Raw genomic sequence first — 21,837 nt, 5'->3', positions numbered from 1 at the left:
TTACACCCTGACCTCTGTAAGAGGCGGGCCGGCCCAACCCACCAGCCTGTTTTTTTTAGTTCTGCGCAGGATTACTCTCCAGATGCGCCTTCAGGTAAGTGGTTCCTACTGTAGCGGGAACATGGGTCCTTGGTTGGTGGTCCTGCGCTAGCAGACTCTGGGGCTTTTGGACCTCCCCCCTTCCTTCCCCCGGTCTCTTTTGGGACCGGTTAGGCTCTAACTTAGCGGGCCAGGGGTCAATGGGGGGGGGGGGGCGGGCGGGGTGGTCTGGGGCTCTGCTGTATCTGCTCTCTTCTGCCCCTCGCCTCGCACTGTCGCGGTCATTAGTTGTTGGCCTCTGTCTCAGCCCACGCTCCCGCCGGTGCTCTTTAGCACTGGTTGTGGTGTCCTTCACTGTGAAACGGTTGATTATTTCATTATTTATTCCTGGGAGGTGCGTTGTGCTCCTGTGACACGTTTGGGTAATCCCCGGTGCTTATGCTGCTGTGCCTGCACTAGTGAGTTTTTGCTCCGCTGGTGCATGCTGTGTGGTGGCTCCGTTTCACTTTCAGTGTTAAGACGGCCTCGCCGGAGGTCTTTACTTCTTGGTCTCCCTCATTACGCTGCAAATAGCGAGAGAGTTGTTGGCAGTGCAATCTTTCCATGTGCGGGTTCCCAGAGTACCCCTGCCCTGTTGCGGGGGGTCAGTCTGCATCAGGCGGCCAGCAGACGTCTGCGCGGCCGCACCCCCATGTTGTCAGCCCCGTGGGGCTGGCATTCGGCGCAGGCGACTGCTGATTGTAGTGCGGGCTCACCTTCTGCCGTCCGGGGCGAAAGTCCTCGGCGCTGCCTGGGTCCACTCATGACGTTCTGTCATGTCCTGCGGGAGTTTGGCGGGTGTCGCCTACGCAGCGTGGTGCCACTTCTTCCCGCGTTTCTTTCCCACAATACGTCGGGCGGGACCGGGCTGTTTGCATTCAGCTTCTCGCCTCAGCCGGGGCTCCGAGGGGCAGGGCCCCTCCGGCTTCGTTCCGGGCTGTTTCCCTCAGATGCCACTGTTCCGCATTTTCCGGAGCGACTTCTTCGGATTCTCCTCCGTTTTTGCGTGATTGGAGCTGGTCTAGCCTGTTCCTGTCCCGTGGGTCTGGCGTGCCGAAGCGGGGATGTAGCTCAGTGGTAGAGCGCATGCTTCGCATGTATGAGTCCCTGGGTTCAATCCCCGTTATCTCCAGAAATCTCTGTTCCTTTGTCGGCTTGGGCTGCTGTGGGGCTCCTTGTTTTTTTTATGTACTATCTTCTCACCACCCGTGGTATGTTTATGTATTTATTTGCATTACGGGAGGGGTCTTCGTCGCCTGTGGCGGATCTGGGTTTCCCTCATGGTGTTTCATGGGTTGATAGGGGGGAGCGCAGCCTTGGGCTAGAGCGCTCTGCCTTGGGAATGGGGTCCTGGGTTCAGGTCTCGGCGGCAGCGCTCTTCTTCCAGAGGTTTCTGTCCGAATCTCCTGCTCTACCCGCGACGGCTTACGGGCTCTTTACAGGGCTTGTGTTGTGGTACGGATGCCCTTGCTCTGGCTCTGTTGGTTAAACGTGGTCCTGTGGGTGTACGCATCTGGTATTCAGTGCCGGCATACCCTTCGGGGTAACTGTGCTCTTTGCGTTTTCCCATGTTGTGTCCCTGTTAACGTGCACTGCTTGTCACGGTTTTGGGTCCTTTCTGGTGTTTTTCGCAATATCTTATCCTGTGATTGCCAAGAGGGGTTCCATGGAGTGACCATCCGCTCTTCCTTATGGGCTGTTGGTTTGCCATCCCTGTGTTAGTGTTCTCACATACATCGTCTTTTTGCCCGGTGGGGTGTGTGTTCATGGCCTAGTGTTTTGCGGGCGTTGTCCTGCGGTTCCTCCGTCCTGTATGCTCCTGTCCCCGCCTGCTCTCCATTGTTGTGCAGGGTCTCTCCTGGTTGGTCCCTGGTTGATGTGCCCTCCGGGATTTTCCGGGAATTGTGGGCTACGGCGTGTCTTATGGGGGCAGGCCGCTGTCTGCCCCTGCCCGTTCTTCTCTGGGCTGCTTCTGTGGTCTCCAGGTGGGCTTTTTCTTCTGCTTCTGCTCTTGGAGTCTTGCCTTTACTCTTCCGGGCCCGCGGCGGTTGCGTCTCCGGATGCCTGTCTCAGCTGGTGGCCTTGCGTTCCCTTACGGTCATGTTTCACCTCGCGTCCTGGGGGTTGGGGCTCTACTTGGGGGCCTTTTTCTGTGTCCGGGTCTGAAGGCGCAGGTGATGACTACTACATCCACTGTAGGGGCCTGTGTTGACCTCATTGTCTCAGGTTCTTCTCCTGGCGGGTCTACTCAGCCTTTCATCCTTCTGAGGTCGATGAAATGAGTACCATCGTGTTGGGTAACAATAGACATCTGTTCTTCAGCCCCTTGAGACCCTTGGGTGATACGTGCGCTTTACATGTGCACGTTATGCTGCTGGGTCAGTGTCGGTTGTTGGGCTCCCAGGGTCGGCCAGACGTGCTGTGGCTCTGTGGTGGGTCTCCTCCCTTGGCTGGCTGTCCCCCTTCATCTGTTTTTTTTGTGGCCCCCCGGCTGTTCCTGTCCGGGTTCGCATTGGTATGGGCCCACCACAGGGAGTGTTTTGGGTGCCTTTGTGTCATGCGGTGCTTTCACCGTCTGTCCGTTGAGGGTCCTCCCCTTTCGGTTGGTCTCTGTGCCCTATGGGCCTTCCCGTCTCTGCTTGTTCCCGTGGGTGTCCCTTTTATCTTGCCCCAGTGGCTCCCTTCCCGCCCTGTCTGCCAGTAGGGCAGGTGGTCTTTCTGTTCTTGTTTCCCCTTCCCGGGTGATGGCGGCCTTTGCTTCCTCTCTGTGGCGCCCTCTCGGGTATCTTTCTATGCAGGGCTATGGCTGGCTGCCGCAGCCTTTGTGGTGCTGCGCCTTGCCATTTGGTTGTCTCCTCATGCTTCCCATCCTTGGTCTTCCAGGGCCACATGGCCCTCTTGCCCTGTGTGCATCGGACCTCGTCTGCTCTGGGTAGTTGGCCGGGTCTGGACTGGTTTGCACCTTGGTGGGTGGCAGCCTGGGTCTTCCTGGTGCTTTGGGCTGCCTCTCCTTTGGGGTCCATATCTTGTGTGTCTTCGGACATTTCCTTCTTGGACTAGTGGTCTTTGTGTTCTGGGTGCCCCTTCCTAGGTGCTGGGGGCCTATGCCTCCCTTTGGGGCGTGCGTAGGTTCCCGGTCAGTGCTGGGTCGGTTGGTCGGTTTTCTGTTGCCCGTTCCTTGGCTTCTCTGGGATTTGCCCCGGCCCTGTGGGGGCTTCTTGTTGCTCTCCTGGGCGGTTTCTCCCCTGCTTCGTGCTCTGGGGTGTTTGCGGGGTTCGCCCCTGTTGACTCTTTGGCACTATGATGCTGTCCTTGCTCGGGTCACTTTTCTTCTGGCTCCGGCCGTGCCACCCTGCCGGCTCATGTTATTGTCTGCTCTCCTACGGTTCTGTGGGTCGGACCTCTTTAGTGCCTGGATGGGAGTTCTCCTCCCCGGTGTTGGCTCTTCGGCCTTTTCCTCCGGGCTCCCGGCTTTGCGCTTTCCTGGGGTCCTTTTTCTTCCAGGGGTTCTGGGCTTGTTTGGCCTGGCCAGGGTTTTTGTCCGGTTGGTGTTGCTCGCCTGAGTGCGTCTCCATTGGTGTCTGCTGCTGCGGTGGTTGACTTGGGCGATGTTACTCATTGGTCGGTGTTCGGCCTATGTGGGCGCAGGTATTGTGTCCTGTCCCTGCTTTCTGGCTTTCCCTTGCGGGTTTTTGTTTCCGGCGGTGCTGTTGGGTGCCTGGGGGTGCTACTCCCAGTTCTTGTCTCCCTGGCGGGGCTCTGCGCTTTCGGTGTGGATTTGTATCCTCGTTTTTTGTCCCTGGTTTTGGAGTTCCTGGGCCTGTTGGCTCGGTGGCTCCCTGGGTGTGTTGACATGGCTCGGGCTTGTTTCGCCCGGTTTCTGCCTGTGGCTTTTTCTCCCTGTGCACTCCTGTTCCATTCGGTTCTTCATTGTTCGGCTGGGCTGGGCCTGGTTGTTGGCTGGCTGACTGTGTGGCTGCAGCTCGCTTCCTTCTTGTGGGACATTCCTGGGACGGGTTGCTTGGTCCCTGTGCGGGGCGGTCCCGGGCCACCGCGCTGCATTTGCCTTCCTTACGGGCTCTGTGTGCCTCTGGTGTCCGATTGCTTCCTTTCTGGTGGCTTGGCCTTGGGCCTGGTCCCTTCCGTTCTACGGACTGTGTGGCTGTTGTCCGGTTGGGTTCCCTTCGTGGCCGGGTCTCTTCGGTGTCATTTCCAGCTCCTTCCTGGGTCTCTTCCTGTTCTCTCGTAGGTGTCGCATTCTTTTCCGGGGGTCCTTTTGTGTAGGTCACCCTTGCAGTGTTGCTGTGTTTGTCGGACTGAGTCTCTCTTTCTGAGTCTCTCTTTTTGCGATGGCTTTTTTGTTGGGTCACTGTGGTGGGGATGCCCTCTGTTTCTTCAGTTCCTCTATCTGGGCTTTTGCTCTCCTCTCGCTTTTGGCTGTCCGTTGGGCTGTCTTGGTGTGTTTGGGCCAGCTTGCTGCTTTCTCTTCTGGGGCCTGTTGCTGTGGCTTTTGGCTCTGTGCAGTCTGGTTCCGTGCCTTCTCTGTCCTCCTTTGGTCTTTGGTTAGGGCACATTTTCTGGCGGCACTTCGGGTCTCGGGGGTCCGGGTTTTCGGCCCTCCCGTTGTCTTTCTGTCCAGGGCTGGTTCTTCCTGCTCGTGGTTGCCTCTCTCTTGGGTGGTTCTTCCGCTCGTCTGGGCTGTTGGGCTTGCCCTCTTCCGTGGGGGTCCCATTCTGGTCCGTTGGTTTCCTGTGAGTTTCCATGAAGCCGCTTGGCTTTGGTATGTGCTCACTTTGTTAGTCATGTGGCGAGGAAGACTATACTCGGAGTAATGAAGATTACCGGTAAGTAATTGGGGCATTAACAGGGTTTAATACCGTGCTAAAATCTCCTCCCCATATTACATGTGTGGAACCCAGTTTGAGAATTTTTCTCAACAAGTGTAGTGTAAAATTCCACATTTGGCCCATAGCAACACACCAACATAACAAAGGACGATCCCAATCTGCCCCACATCATGCAGTACCTCCCTTTTGAGTCATAGCGCGCTCCTTCTGGGGTGAATGGAGAGTTTTTCTTGATAAGAATCGCCCTACCTCTGGAGTACGAGGAGTACATTCTATGCGCAGCCCATTTGCTGGCAAACACGGGGGTATGTCTCTGATCAAAGTGTGTTTCCTGAAGCATTGCAATGTGGATATGGTGCCAATCTAGGTATGTCAATATCTGTTTATGTGGGTCTCCCAGACCTCTAACATTCCATCTCAACAGTTGTATTGTCAATGCTACGGTGTCCTGAGCCATAAGTTAAACATCACATATTCTCTGCAGAATTTTCTAGACCTATCACTGCCTATTTTCCTCTGTACATGCATAAACAAATCTACCCAGTTTGTAGCATACCTTATTTGGATATGAAACAATATTCCCCGTCAAGGTGCACCCCCCCCCCCAACAACAGCAACCCAACTTTGCTGGTACTTCTTTGCCCACCCACCTCCCAAACATCATAACCCATTATAAAACTATTGAAAGTCCCTAAGTATGTGGGGGAACGCCCTTGGGGGTACACCAGGGGGCACGCAAGGTTCTCCCTTTCCCACCTAGTGATGGAGTAGCCACCCATAAACTGGGAGGGGGGAAGGGGGTTGCCCGGTATATTTTGTGTTACTGTCCCATTTCTTCATTACCTTTTCTTCCTCACTCTTCCTAAACCACTTATCTGATTACAGCGCCGTAGCAATGTCCTCCCTGTATCTTATATGCTGAAACACTCAATCTGGAAGGTAGTCTTCAGGCAAAGTGTTGTTCCTCTTTATTCAAAGGAGTAGCAAGGATAATCCACCGCTCTTGCAGCCTCGTGACTTTGCCGAAGGTGAAGGCCTTCCGCCTTGAGTCTTAGTCTGATATCGAAGACCGAGATCTGGATGGGTTTTCCTGCGTTGCACGAGGAGAAGTTTGTCGCTTGATACGTTTGAGGAAATCCTCCTCCTGCTGTGTATTGGGAAAGAAGTGCTGTTTGCCCTGATGTGTGACTCGCAAACGTGCTGGGTACATTAAGCATAGTCAATTTATGCCTGACGCAGTTTTTGCTTGACTGAAATGAATTCACGTCTCGCCTGCTGCACTGGAGCTGTGAAGTCAGGGTATATGGTAAATTCATTGCCCTCATAACTCCGAAGCCTTTTTTCCCGGGCACGTTTCAGAGCCGTATTGCGGTCCCAAAAATTAAGTAAGCGTGCAATAATCGGTTGGGGATTGCTTCCTGGGGGAGGTCTAGGGCCCAGTGAACGATGTGCTCTCTCTATTGTCATTTGCAGCGAGAAGGATTCAGCAATGAACGTTTCACACGGCAGGCGTTCGATGAATTCCTCCATTCGACCAGTATTTGTGCTGGAATTCCAATTATGAGTATATTGTTGCGCCTACTGTGCGCTTCTAAATTCTCATTTTTTGCAGCAATTACTTTGAGGATCTTATCTATCTGGGCAACTTGTTTTTGCATTTAAATCAAATCTTTATTGTCTGATGTGCGCCTCTGTCTCTTTGATCTGCTCATCATGCTTGTCTAGTTTATGGACGATGGAATCCATTCGAGTTGTCATTGAGTCCATTTTGTTCTCTATGGAGGTGAGGCTATAACACATAGCGAGCAGGAGACTTTAAACATCATCCTCTTGGGAAAGTTGCCGGTTCTTGTGCATGTTCTGTACTTGCTTGGTCCTGTTCATCGGTACTTGAGCGTGTGATGGTCTTCTGGGTTTCGAAGGGCAATTTTGACTGCTTGCCGTCTGTTTTCCCCAGGTTGGGCCCAACGTATTGCAGCTATGTCCAGTCCGACCCAGCGGTGTGTCCGCTAGGTCGTTTTGTTGTTCTGTGAAAGGCAAAGACGTTCCCTGACTAAGAACAATATCCGTGCCATGCCCCATTGCCAATTCTGACAGTGAGGTATGATGCGTCTGTCTGATTTTGCAATAATGTCACACAGGCGACTGGTGGTCACGCCACTCTGTAGGCCAGCTATCTACAGTGATCGTGGTCTTAAGGTTCAGATATTACGGGCAGATCAGTAAGGGTATAGTATGTCAATGCCTCGATCCTATGATCACCTCAGTCTGTATATTGCGCAAAAATGGGTGGTGTAGCTCACCCACCTTATCAGGGCTCTTCTTCTGGGTGCCACTGCGTGTACAATTGTTGGACTTGTATGTAACGTGCTCTCCCTAAGATAGAAGTCATTTATGTTTAAGGGCCTCCCGCTTTCTTGTTTCAGGTGCTGCACAGCAAATATCCCCGCTTAGCTAAATCTGGGTAGTCTCCTCGAGAGGGGTGTTGCTTTGTGTTGGCACCATATAAGGTATAAGAGTATCCCTTGGCGCTGCGGGTGCACCATCCACCACTCCTATGGCTGTTTATAGCGTGGAAACTGTAGAGGACTGATAGACTCAGGAGTATTCCCACCTTAGTCATTTGTTTTCAGGGGTTTCTCGCCTGTGCCGCTATGTCACATGGAGCTCTCAAAGTGTATTGAGGTGTTGTTTTTTTGGGGGGGGGGGGGGGTTCTCCATTCCCCTCCTTATTTCTACCTGCGTCTGCCCGTTATGTGGGCAAAGAGAGAAACAAGAACCAGGCGATCTCCGCTCCCCCGTATCAGAAGCCAAACAATCCGCTTAGTTTTCGAGAGTCGCGCTGCCGCTTAAAAAAAATGGCTGCATCGGCGGTCGCAGCCCCTGCGCAGTTGCGTCCACTGAGAACTTTTGCCTCCCGGTCTCGTCTCACCACCACCACAATTCGCTCCTGCGATATCTTGAAGTGTGGAAGCATGCAGAAGGGGGGATTGTCGCCAGTCTTACTTGTGTGGCGGTGTATGCCGCCTTGTCAGCAGTTCGTCCATGGCGGCCTAGTCACCGCATGGGTGCCGGGAGACTCACATAGCTTTGGAAGCCAAGTTCCCCTCCAACGGCTTTAACTTCAGTCACCGAGTTGCCAGAACCGCAAGGCGCCGCCACAGTCGGAAGGTCTTCGTCTCGGTGTTAGGGCACCATTAGATGGTAGAGGGTGTCTCAGGTACTCGACACACTTCTAACAACGATTTCTTTGTTTGCGGGCAGGATAAGGATTATGCCGCCGGGCAGCAAGAGCCTCACTTCAGTGCGGCCATCTTGGTCGTGCACCACCTAGTGCCCCCCAGTTCTCACACCCTTTCTTGGTTTACATGGGGTTCCCTGGCATAATGCCATTATTTATTTCCTTTAAAGTTTCCTTCAGTCCCTTTCTGCTTGTATTAAACGTCCCTTGGTACCCCATCTTTTCCTCATCTCTTTAGTATCTTCCTTCTGTAGAGCTATGGAATGATCACAGACCTCTGACAGATTCAGTTGAGCTATATATCTCATCTCTGGCCGTAGCTCTAGATAACACCGCTTCACTCTGTCTCCCAAATGACGCTGGTTCAAATTAGCAACCAGTTCCAGTTACTCATGATTCCTATAGAGCCTTGACACTGAAGATTCTAAAGCTTCCTTTAAATCTGTTTAAAAGAAAGAAGCATTTTCCGTACTGCATCACAGTCCGGTCTGCTGCTAGCTGCTTTATTTGTACCATGTATGTTATTAAATTCTGTAACACCACTTTTTAGGTCCTTCGTTTCAGAGCAGTGGCCTGAAGGTACACGCAGAACCAAATATATGGACTATTGTAGTAACCTGTGTTGTATGTATCTGGTTATTTACTCTCTAGCTGCTCAGCCAGTGTGAATGTGATGCATGAATGTTGGTGTGACAGTCTTGAATGGAACGTTTGGGTGCCTCGATGCTTAAGTGTGTCAGTTGGAGTATGGGCTGAGCAGTAGGCAGACTGCTCCTGTTGGGGCTGTATCTCTACAACTCAAATACCTGTAACTGAACTTAATAAATCTACTTACATCTACATCCTGACGAGGATGGGACTATGTTCTGGGTCATTGCCTCACAATCATACCGAAGTAGGCTATAAACTTTGGCTCGGGGTGCATATAACTCAGATACAGACTAAATTGGTAACTGAGCAATCGGAAATCCCCAAATGGTCAAGGGTGTGGCAATGGATCTTTACTCCCACTGGATAACATTAGGGTATGAGGTGAGAAGGTGAATTAAGAGCAGGTACATGTGTAAATGACCTTTTTATAAATAGGAGCAGTCTGTGCAGGGATGTTCCTATAGAGGCAATTTGATTGTATAGTGCATGAATTTGTTTTTTGGTGTTTGCCGTCCATTGCTAACCGTACTATTGTGGTCAAGGACTGCAGTGTTGAGAAGAAGTACTAATACTTTTATTGTCTATTTAGACACTCGCTGCTCTTCCAGATCAGGACTCGTTCTATGACGTCACAGACTGTCTCGAAAAGTTGGGAATGGAAAAGATTGTCCAACGTTATGTAAAGAACATAGGAACAGATCCAGACTTGAAACAGACGTTTACTGTGTATGAAGTAAGGCAATTATTTTTTGACTGTCTTTACTGTTTCTGTAATAAACCCTCATCTACTACCATCTGTTTTTCTTTTTTGTAGCACTAAGCATGTAGTTGGCTAATGGTACTGCAGGTGGGAGCAAGACTACTTCTCCCAAGGTCATTGCACGGAACATGAATTGAGGAATAATTGAGAAAGCAAAAAAAAAAATCTTTTAGATTCCACAGTCTCTTACTAGCTGTCACATGTTACCAGAGATGTTTCTATTTTTGAAAACAGCTGATTCTGAAGACCTGTTGGACGGGAACCACAATTGCATGAACGCAAAATGCTTTTTCCGGGTGGACAAATGGTCTTAAGCATCTTTAGGGTACTCCAAAACTTCAATTTCTCATTTATTAAGCTTCTCCCATGTGTTTGGCATTCTGTGGAGTATTTATGGACCGAACAGAGAAGACTATGGATCAGATTAAGATGGCTTGTACAATATTAATGTAATCATATGCCACGTGGTCATCATGCTGTCGTATGATTGCTGGGTTAAGGGCATTACTGGCCTGGCTTGTCACAAGTAAGAAAATACATTATTTATTTGGTTTTGTTATAAGCAATCAGGATATGTCGTTTATCCAATTACTGTGATTCCCATATTAACCAGTCAGCATTTAATGTGCTTTAAGTCTGCTAGTCCTTTGGCCACAGACTGTCAGTCTTTACTAGATCATCCAGTATTCATCTTGCTGTTCCAAATAAATAATTTTAACATTTTCCCTTTTCCTGTCATGGGTCTGGCATTTGTAAGAAGACTATTTTTTTACCTCTTAATTGCATGGGTACTGAGACCCTTGAGAGGTGTGAGGTGCTATATGGGATAGCTCAAAGGGGACAATGGATGGAGTGATAGAGCAGGGATTAAGAGTAACTGACAGAGTGACTGACTGGTATGCAAAGCCTTTTTTTGACAGCTGAACTACCCTTTGCCCCATTAGTAATTATATCTGGTATTGTTAAATAATTGTGACTGTAGCATCCATGTAGGGGTGACCTGGGGACATGAAGGGATGTTTCTTCTTATGCCTTGGCAAAACATGGAGTCCGCATGAATGGCTACAGCTTGGAGAAGGCCTCTTCTTAAATCTGATTGGGATCGGAGGTTGAAGGTAACATTTTGTTAGATCTGTGTTATGCTAGTAGAGGTGACTGTGTATCCCTAAGGTCTTATGTGAAACTGCTGGCTTTTAAGATGTTATTTATGTATTGCTGCACACTTGGTTCTGGCTTCTTGTCTGCATGATCTACTAAATGTGCATCTCAAGTACTGTAAGTGCTGCATGGGGATCCAAGCACGGAGGGAAACAGGAGACATGTGGATATAATAAATTGGTTAGTACTGCCAAAAGATTAGGCATTGCTGCTTACAAGCCCTTGATTGTTGTATTTTTCTTTTCTTTTAAAGAACGCCCTAAAGCACGAAGACGGGGACCATGAGGATGCATTGTCAAGTAATCGCAAAGACAGAAAGAAATTGTCACAAGCAGTTGAAGAGGGCAAGCAGAGCAAGCGTTTATCAGGAAATGGCAACATATCCCATTCACCCTCTTTGCTGGCAAACCATGTGCAAGACCAGTATAGCCCACCAACTTTGCCAGATCGTTCTATCAACTTTGTGGGTGCAAGGCGCAAGGCTGCACAATCTCCTGTCATGCCTCTTTTGATACCAGTGAGCCAAACACCAACCACACCTTCCGCCTCATCTTCCAACACTTTTAGTAATGGCAGCTATGGAGCATTGCCCAATGACCAGGAACCATCAATGTAAGTACTGCAAAGAGATGCTTAGATTTTTTTTGTATAATTTGTTTGTTGGAGTACTTGACAGTCTTATCACCATGTCATCTAATATAAGGGAGTACCTATGCTGCCTATAGCAAAAAATATATATTTTCTAATTACATTAAGACTTTGTTCTTTGTTTTCCCATATTCTGTACCTACTATTCACTAGAATCCCATATAAAACATGATGTAATAGTGCTTAACCCTACTAATAGAGGCTTTGAAACTTTTTTTATAGCCCCCGAAAAACGTAGATTCTTTATTCAGTAATTGCTTGAACAATACCTTAATCTATTGTCACCCCGTGATTGTATCCTTATTCCTGGAAACTGTTTTGTAGATCCAGAAAACAAGCTTGCCACTGAGGTTTTGTGTACCATCTGGGAACTAGGCTTCAGCCATATCATTATGCAGACGCTCGTTGGGACTCCAGAGCCCAAATTCCTATTTCTGTCAGGTGGCGGGGAACCATAACAGCACCAGGCGGGCGCATAAATGCTACGCTTGGCACCCACGGCACAGGATGCTCTTTAGGACTCCAAAATCCAGTTCCTAACAGGAGACGAAGAGCCACAAGAGCACAGAGAGGGTGCATCAATTCTACGGTTGCCACCTGCGACGTGGGGTTAGGGACTCCAGTTCCCAGAATCCAGTTTCCACCAGAAGACAGAGAACCACAACAGTGCTGGGGGCATACATTCCACGCTTGATTCCCACAGCACTGGACACTATTTGGGACTCCAGAGCCCAGAATGCAGTTCCTGCCAGGAGATGGGCAACCACAACAGCGCAGGGCGGGCACATAAATTTCACAGTTGACGCTCGAGAGAAGAGCGGGCCAAGAATGGGAAGGCCAGAAGAGGCCGAGCCACCCTTCCTGGCTTCACTTCCCATTTCTCCACTTCATTGTCGAGGTACTCTTCTATCATTATTCTGCTCCTTACCCCCGACGTGTATTTGTGACTGCCTCTGGTTATTAGTAATCATTGTTAAGAATGGGGAAGCCCAAGGCTGTAACCAACCTACTCAAATCGCCAATGTACTCTTCACTCAATAGGTTTCTCCAGCGTGCTGTAGGTGTAACAAGTAAAGAAATTGAAATTGCTGAATGATGTTTATCTCTCACACCCGTTCCTCCGGGCCAGACTACTTGCCTGTCACTAAATTGTTCGCATCATCAGAGGCCCGTGCCCAATTTGTCAATATCCCTGCAGCCAAGTCTTCTTGTCACTCTCCTAATGCGCCTTCAGTATTATTGCCCAGCTTGGCTTGCACACCATGTAGGGTCCACCAGCAAAAGGAAGAGGTAGCTGCCAACTGTCAGACCGAAGAGCAATCACTTACCCCGCTGGATGTAGTGGGGCGGATTCTGCCGACACAGAAGGGGTTCTGTGTGGGATAATAAAGGCCATCTTGGAGGCCAGGTTAAAACCCAACAACGATCGGTTGGGAGCCATTGATGCCGAACTACCTAAACTGAATTTAGTTGTATTGCCTCCCGCTTTTGCTCTTTCCAAGCCTCTTGACCCTGTATTGGGAGGTGTAGCGCTTCCGAACTATAACAAACATGTGGCAGGTAACTCTAGTTCCACGTCCATCCCGCCGTTAGACAAAAGAGATCTGATGCCATATCTGCAATAATATAAATGCTCCTTTGTGAATGTTCAGTGATGGCCCAGTGGGTTGGAGGTGAAGGGCAAGGGAGAATGGGGTGAATGGCAAAACGACCCAACAGGTACCATGTCTACCTAGATTTTGAGAAGGACCGAGCTAGATAGTTAGATCATCTTGTTTATTGTATTTCAAAAATGGATTTAGAAAGTACAAAGTAACGTGGGAATGTTTGTTTTATTTTGGTTATTTTTCTGATGATCCAAGGGAATTCTACTTGAGCGAAACAAAAAGACAGCCAAATACATGTTCACTGCTTCCTGGCACGCAGGCCTGGGTCTTTCTCAAGGTTGATATGTAAAGTGCGTTATTATACAAATACCAAAGTAACAAGGAATTAAAGAACAGAGAAAATGGGGAGGAGTAGGGGATTGCATGTGTTAGAGAACAGGGTGTGTATAATATTCCCACTACCACGGACAGAGTAATCTCACAGTTACACGCACATGCATACATCATACGCTATGGCCCATTTCACTACACTAACATACGTTCAAATACTCTACCAGCAATAAACCTGTGGAAGGAAAACTCCTAATCACCCTGCATCTATATCGAGGTCGATAAGACCTGGTTTTTGTGACTGTCCTTAAACATAATCTATACAACATATACAGCAATAATCAAAAATGTAAACCCAATAATTGACAAGAAAGAATATCCAACACCATGTTTAAAATTATATTGCTTTATCTAAAATTAGTCAAAGAAAATCAATCAGAGTAAATCATTTCTCATAGTTACCTATTCTAGCTAAATGTCAGAACGGGTCAGGACAAGTCTCTCGGTAAATGTCTCTCAAGACGAAGTCCCTTCAGCATCAACCCTCAGCAACGCAGATTCGGTACGCGGCAAAGGCAAAATGGCAAGTGGCAAAAACCCTCTCTAGGCTAACATTTCTTATAGTTTCTAAACAATGGAAAGATACATTGGAAACATAGAAAAAACTGTAATGTCCGCCGGACCTGCTGAGCAGAGCGAGAAGGAAAGGATGTAACATCGCTACATTTGAAAATCTCCGCTCAGGATAAGTTCACATAATAAAGACTACGGAACAGGAACCAAGAAATAAAACATGTATCATATTAGTTCTACTTCTCCTCGGCAGTCGAGCCACAGTTCAGAATTTTTCTCTAAGGCTCCTTTGTTTCCCAAGGCTGCCAAGGACATTTTCATTTCACTTGGAGATCTCCCAAAACTGCTGCTGTCCTCATGGAAAGTTTTCAAACAAGCAAGCAAGGACCATGGTCAGTTAGCTTCAGGACCATTTCCAGCAGGGGTTTCCCTCGTCACAGTTTTCATATTATAAATCACAGCCAGGCTCACAAATCGGCCATCTTTTCTAGGCCATCATAGGCCTCAATAGACCATCTTATTAAAAGAAACAAAAACAACGTTACCACAGCATAGTGATTAAACAGTGTTAACCCCACTAATACCCTTATGTGTATGCATTTATCTAGCACTTGCAACATAGAAAAGCATTAATTCGAAAAGCATTTTGTGCTCAAAAATAAACAGCACATAGCAACGTTTAAACATGAAAACACGCACGTTAGTTTTTAAACAGCACATTTATGCGCACCCACGTGTAACTCTCTCTTGTTAGGACAAACGGATTGATTAATATAAACGCACTTGCACAAGACAAATAATTAATTATTAATTATTAATAAATTAGTACAACGAATAGACATACCAGAGCTTCAAAAGCCACTGAATTTTCAAACTGAAAATTCTGCTCCAGCAATCCCCCCTTTGGTGATTTTATCACCAAATAAACCCAAAAAAAAAAAAAAAAATTAGTGAAAATTTTGTCCCATTTTAGGAGAAATCGGAAATGTCTTTTCCCCTTACACAACATTACACACCAGTCACTCTTTCATCATCCTTTTTTGTCTCTAAGTAAACACTCTCCCTCAATTCTTCTAATTCAATTTCTTGTGGTTCTCTTTTCAACCTCTTGTTTCTCTTTCCTTTATTCAATTTCTTCCTCCCTCCCCTGTTTTTACAACACACACACACCAATCTTATTATCAATAAAGCAACAATTATACAAGTTAAGGGAAACAATATTCTACCTATAATAGTACTACCTATTTTTGCAATAAAATCCTTAACAGCTATCATTTTATTAGCTATTTTAGTCCATAAATTCTCAGCTTCAAGTGGTACTAATTCTTCATGCAAATCAGTAATATTTTTGATATAGACCTTCAGGTCTTTGCTTTCGTCTGGAATGTAAGTGCAACAATGTTGAACTTTCAGCATTCCACAGACTTCACCCTCCTTGGCCAATAGAATATCAAGGGCAAGTCGATTTTGCATAGACATGGCACGTACGGCACTTAATTCCGTATTCACCAAAAGAAACCCTCCAGCGGTATTTGTCGATAAGCGATCAACCACTGTGGACAGTTTCCGAATTCCATAAGCATTCAAAGAAATTCCCACTGCTGGAATCAAAACCCCAAAAATATCACCCACTATTTCAGACCAAGTTTCTCTCTTAAAACGCATTAGTAAATTAATATGTTCTACATCTGTTATTTTATCTATATGAAAAATCTTTGGAAAAACTAGGCCCACATAACACGTGCCATACCAATGGTCAGGCAACTTGTAATAAGCCTTATTCCCACAAACATAATATACTCCTGGAAAAATTGTATCTTCTCCACCTCTGAAACCCCAACCTGTTGCAATGAAGTATGTTTCATGGCACTCACTAGTCCCAACAAAATATGTATCATATTGGGATTTCCTTCTTGTAATACAAAGTTTACCCTTCTGTGGTGCATCTAGAGCTAAAGTTGGACTAGCCCCATTCTTCAACTCTTTTCCCATCTCAATGTCCCAAATTGTCTCACTCACTTTATATTTTCCTGCTTCCTCATGCATGTTCAATCTCCTTTCCTCTACCATATCCAGGAAAGCTTTCTCCTCTCCTTTCAAACTGCAAGTTAAATTATTCTTAAAAATGTAATCTAATGTTAATCCCTTTTCTTCAATAAAAATCTCACCAAAAGTGTTAGCTTCTTTAGCTGGATTCAGCTCTTTGTTCATTGGCAAGTGCCCAAAAATACTATCTCTGTTAGACATCTTATAATCTACTTGCCCTAACAAATAAAAAACACTACTTAAAATACTACAGGAAATACCATATGTAGCTAGTAAATGATGATAAGTAACACCCTCTGAAACGGATGCAGGTAATTGCATACAGACGTAGCAATCCCTTACTTCCATTGTTTTCACATATTCATATAACAATTTTGAAAAAACATTACTAGAAAAGTTATTAATTGACCTATCTTTGTGTATGTAAGTATTACTAATTCTAATTGGAACTACTTTTTGCGAATTCTTCTCTACATTTGTCACATTCTCTGTATGCATTTCAAACTCTACTTTAAAAGTAACTAATAAAACTAAAACACCCCATAGAAGCATTAATAATCCAGTACAGCAGCAGCACATCCTACACCACCTTTTAAAGAAGGCACATCTATTTCTATTATCCTCTATGTTAGCCATTTTACTACTTTAGTTTAGCCTCTACTACTCCACTACTGTTGGAACTTCTTCAATTCTTCAACAATTCTTCAGCTTTCAGTTTATCCAAATGATCTTTTCGTTCACTTAATCCAAGTGAATCCTTCCTTTATTCAGTTTGGATACTTGTCATTCTTCACTTCAATTTCTTCAACATCAAATTGTATTAGATCTCCAACATCAAAATCCTCAGTACTCGACTCTTCTCCAATGTCAGTCAAGAGTACTTTCAGAATTTCACCAGTATCTTCCTCAACCACTTCTCTCAAGATCTCTTCCGGATTATCTCGAGTCACTGTTTCTTCTTTTCCTCCTTCAGACAGTGCCACATAAGACCATTCCGGTGATCTGTACTTTTGGTTGGGTCTTCTTACTCTTTTTATTTCTACTGGTTCGTTTGACTCCTTTGATTCTTCTCCTTCAGCTTTTGAACTTTGACTCGAAACTTCATTCACTTGTTCAGCTTTCGATGTACTTGCTCCTATTATTTTGTATCTCAGCCTCTTAACTCTGTTGTTAGGCCAACGATCTCCTCTTAACACCTTTTTCGGCTTTATTTCTTTATTACTTATTTCTCCAATCCAAGTTTTCTTTCTCAGAACTCGACCCTCTGTTTGTTCATCCTCATCATCTGTTTCAAGTGCCTCTTGTTTCCGTTTTCCAGCAGCTTTCTTCTTTTCCACAGATTTTTTCACCACTGTTTGAGACTTCCCTACTCCTGTCCCTCCTCGAGTCTCCGACACGCAATCTTCTTGCTGTCTACTTGTCCCTTCACCTGGCTCATCAAGAATGTTCCCTACACCTCCTCGGGGGTCTTCCGCAATCTGTCCCTCTCGATCTTCTTCTGACCCTACTTCTTCAAGTATAATCTCAAGTGGTTCTTCAATCTCCTCCTCTTCTGATTCAGGAGTAGTCTCTGTGTGATTTCTTTTTTCTTTTCTTTTTCCTTCACTGCTGTTTGAAACTTCAGGCTCTCTTACAGAATTTGATCTCTTCTCTGATACTCGCAGTGGTTCATTCGAAGCTTTTCCTACTTCTTTCCCCACTGATTCTGTATCTTCATCATCACTGGAATCTGACTCTTCAAAATACTCTTTACCAGTCCCTTCCTTTGGGTTTGGAACTCTCAGAGTATGACTTGCATGTACCCAGTGCTTCACTCCAGCACACTTTACTGCAGTCGTCGTAGTCAGAATAACTTGTCTCAGCCTTCCCCACCTTGGAATCAAGCAATTTCTTCTTCTGTAAACTTTTATCCTCACCCAGTCTCCTGGACTCAGATCATGGGCTTGCTTCTTCTCAAGTGTGGTAGCTTCTTCTCCAACCTGGTGAAACACAGAATGAACTGCGTCAGCCAGGCCTTTACAGTAATCCAAAATCATGTCATCAGTTATTGTCACCAACTTATTGACAGGCACGAATGCATGGCGCATTGCACGTCCCATTATTATTTCATGCGGACTCAAACCAGTAGTTCTATCTGGAGTAGATCTCATAGTCATCAGAACTAGAGGTAAAACATCTGGCCATTTCATGCCAGTGGCTAAGCACATTTTTCCAATCCTATTCTTGATTGTGCCATTAATCTGCTCAACCACACCAGAAGCCTCTGGTCGGTATGCACAATGTAGCTTCTGCTGTATTTTCAATGCTTCACAAATCAAACCCATAAGCTCATTTTGAAAGTGTCCACCTCTATCGGACTCAACTGTTACTGGAAACCCGTACCTAGGAATCAACTCCCTTAACAGTAACTTTGCCACTGTTAATCCATCATTTCTTCTAGTCGGGTAAGCTTCCACCCACCTTGAAAACAAACAGACTACCACTAAAACATACCTCAGTCTGTTTACTTGGGGCATTTCAATGAAATCAATCTGCATTCTTGTAAAAGGACCTCCTTCTCTGCCTATTGTCCCCAGACTCACCACTGTCTTTTTCCCAGTGTTAAATTGCTGACAAACTAAACACCTCTGACAGATGCTTTCTGCAATTGTCCTGAACTTTGCATTGTACCAGGTCTGCTTGAACGACCTAACCATCGCGTCCCTCCCCAAATGTCCCTGGCCATGATACATCCTTGCCATTGACGACAAGATGGAGTTGGGCATTACTGGTCTGCCATCTCTGTAGACCCAAACATGGTCTGTTTCTCTTGGAGCACATCCTGCCTTAATCCAATCTTTTTTCTCTTCCTCTCCTGCCTCATCTTGCAACTGTTTCACTTCATCCCAGGTTTCTAAGACATTAGTAAACATCACAGAGAGTAAAGACATTTCCCCTTCTCTGTCCCTATTGATGGACTGATTTGTTTTGGCACAGTATTGCGCAACATCGTTTGCATAACGGTTTCCGACCGTTATAAAATCCTCCCCTTGTCCATGGGCAACACATTTTACAACTGCTAACTCCTTAGGCAGCTGTATCGCCTCAAGCAATTTACCAATCATTTCAGCATTCTTTATCGGAGTTCCACTCGATGTCAAGAAACCTCTTTGTAGCCAAAGTTGGCCAAAATCATGCACCACTCCAAATCCATACTGACTATCAGTCATTACAGTTGTCCTCAAATCTTTCCCAATTTCGCAAGCTTTTGTCAATGCCACCAATTCAGCAACTTGCGCAGATTTCACTCCTTTCAATGGTGATGCTTCCATGACCTCTGAAACTTTGCATACCGCATATGCTGCACATAGCACACCATCATCATTTCTCAGGCATGATCCATCTACAAACAACACATGATCACTCTCATTCAAGGGTAGATCCCTTATGTCTGGTCTTGGTTTTGTACAGTACTCAAGCACATCCAAACAATCATGATCATCTTCCATCTTCACACCCACATTTTCAATATCTGGCAAAAGTGTCGCTGGATTCACATTTACACATCTCTCGAGAGTCACATTTGATGCTTCCAGAATCACTTTTTCATATTTAGTCAACCGACTATGTGACATGTACTGAGTTCTGCTTCTTGTCAAAAGAATTGCCACATTGTGAGGTACGAATACCCTTACAGGATATCCCATTATGATTCCCTCACTCTGTTCCAGACTCCTGCATGTTGCAGCCACAGATTTCAGACAACCTGGTAAACCCACAGCTACAGGGTCAAGTGTCGATGAGAAGTACGCAATAGGCCTTCTCAGTAATCCATGCTTCTGAATTAACACTGAAAGTGCACATCCATTTCTTTCACTGCAGTACAGCTCAAATTCCTTTTCGTAGTCAGGCATACCCAAAGCTGGAGCCTCACACATTTTACTCTTGAGCTCTTCAAATGCTGCCATTTGTTCTGCATCTAGATCCAATGGATCTGTCATTTCACTTTTTGTCAGTTTAATCAGTGGCTTTGCTATCAAGGAAAAATTAATTATCCACTGACGACAATAACCCACCATACCCAGGAACATTCTCACTTCTCTCTGGGTTTTTGGAGCTTTCATTTCTCTGATTATTCTGATCCTGTCATTAGTCACTTTTCTCAGACCTTTTTCAATATTGTGTCCAAGATAATGCACCTCTTTCTTGCAAAATTGCAATTTGGCTGGAGATACCTTTAACCCTCCATCTGCCAGATGATTCAGTAAAGCTATGGTATCTACTTCACGAGCTTCACGTGTCTTTGATGCCACCAGTAGGTCATCAATATACTGCACTAACACTGAACTCTCGGGCATGATCAAACTTTCCAACGATTTCTTCAATAACTGATTGAATATCGAAGGACTCTCCGTATACCCCTGTGGGATTCGACACCATGCTAAGATACGCTGGCCAAACCTAAATGCAAAAATCGGCTGGCTATCATGATGCAATGGAATTGAAAAGAACGCATGACACAAATCAATCACTGTATACCACTCAGCATCATGTGGAATTTGATACAGGATCACTGATGGATTTGGCACAATAGGACAACATGCCACCACAATTTGATTAACTTTTCTCAAATCCTGTACGATCCTAAATTTCCCATTGGGCTTTTTTAGTCCCATTATCGGTGAATTACACGGACTACTCAGTAGTTCTCTCAGGACTCCTTGCTGAATCATTTTCTCAATTATAGGAGTTATCCCTTCAATTATTTCTGGTGTCATTTTGTACTGAGGAATGTTAGGATATGTGATTCCCTCTTTTACTGCAATTTTCACTGGATCTACATTATTCATCAATCCCACATCCTCTCCAGTAAAATCCCAAACTGTCCTTTTCACTGTGTCTCTCAGCTCTCGAGGCAAATCTTCCGGATTAAACACAGCAAATGCACCAATTAACTCACTTTCTCTATTCTCTAGAGTCACTCGGTACAAAACATCTTCATCTGGTGTCTCAAAGGCTATTCCATCCGGTGTACAATAAATTGTGCAGTTCATTTTGCACAACAAGTCCCTACCCAACAGGGTCACTGGACTCGTGTCACAGACAATGAATCTGTGCATGTCTGAAAATTTCCCTATCTGTACTCTTACAGGTTCAGTAAGACGTGTTCTGATTTGCGTATTGGCTACACCAACTACTTGGATTGCTTCATCCGAGAGAGGAAGATTTCTAACATCTGTTGACCTGACAGTTGATCTTGTCGCACCTGTGTCTACCAAAAAAGTAACACTCTCCTCATTTATTTTCCCATCCACAAATGGTCCTGCCTGGTCTATTTCTAGAGTTGCACCAAGTATGCACTCTTCTTCCTCTCCTCGGCACCGTCAATAATCACCCTCAGATTCACTCCCTTCACTCTTTAACAAGTACTGTTGTACTTTGTTAGAACGTCTTGGTTTGTTTACCTGCTCATCATTGTAGAATCCTGAATCCTGATTATACTTTTGTAACCCTCTATTCTGCGGCAAGGGCGGTTTTGGTTCTTGACTCTGCTGTCTCACGACTTTCTGTTGTTGCTGCTGTTGATTATTTCCTTCGTTCTGCACCTGTTGATTTAAGGATTTATTCTCATTACTCACTAATGGTGGATTAGGACACTCCGATCTCCAATGCCCCAATTGGCCACAGTTGTGACAAGGAAACTTTTTCTTCGCTTCCTCAAGACTTCCTTTTCCTTTCCCTGCATATCTAGGTCTATTCCCTGCATTATTTCCTGGATTATTCGCTTGTTCCACTAACTGTGCTTCCTGTCTTTCCGCAACTTTCCCTTGTGCCCACATTGCTTTCTCTTTCAGCTTTCTTTGTTTTGCTTCAATTTCATCACTAAAGTATTTTGCATGCCTCAGGATCTCATCTACT

At 45.9% G+C, this 21,837-nt stretch overlaps 1 protein-coding gene across 3 annotated transcripts in view; it reads left to right on the top strand.

The window, feature by feature from the left end:
* The window catches only part of LOC146775817 (FH1/FH2 domain-containing protein 1-like), a 2,636,482-nt gene that overhangs the window by 898,081 nt on the left and 1,716,564 nt on the right, over positions 1-21,837 (top strand). For all 3 annotated transcript variants that reach the window (XM_085639988.1, XM_085639986.1, XM_085639987.1), the window contains exons 9-10: positions 9,407-9,550; positions 10,989-11,347. In XM_085639988.1, the coding sequence (XP_085496114.1) occupies positions 9,407-9,550; positions 10,989-11,347 (503 nt within the window). The remainder of the gene's footprint in view (positions 1-9,406; positions 9,551-10,988; positions 11,348-21,837) is intronic.

This window comes from Triturus cristatus, chromosome 12 (genome assembly GCF_964204655.1).
Source record: "Triturus cristatus chromosome 12, aTriCri1.1, whole genome shotgun sequence".
NCBI lineage: Eukaryota > Metazoa > Chordata > Amphibia > Caudata > Salamandridae > Triturus > Triturus cristatus.
This window is presented reverse-complemented; position numbering and strand designations above follow the sequence as displayed.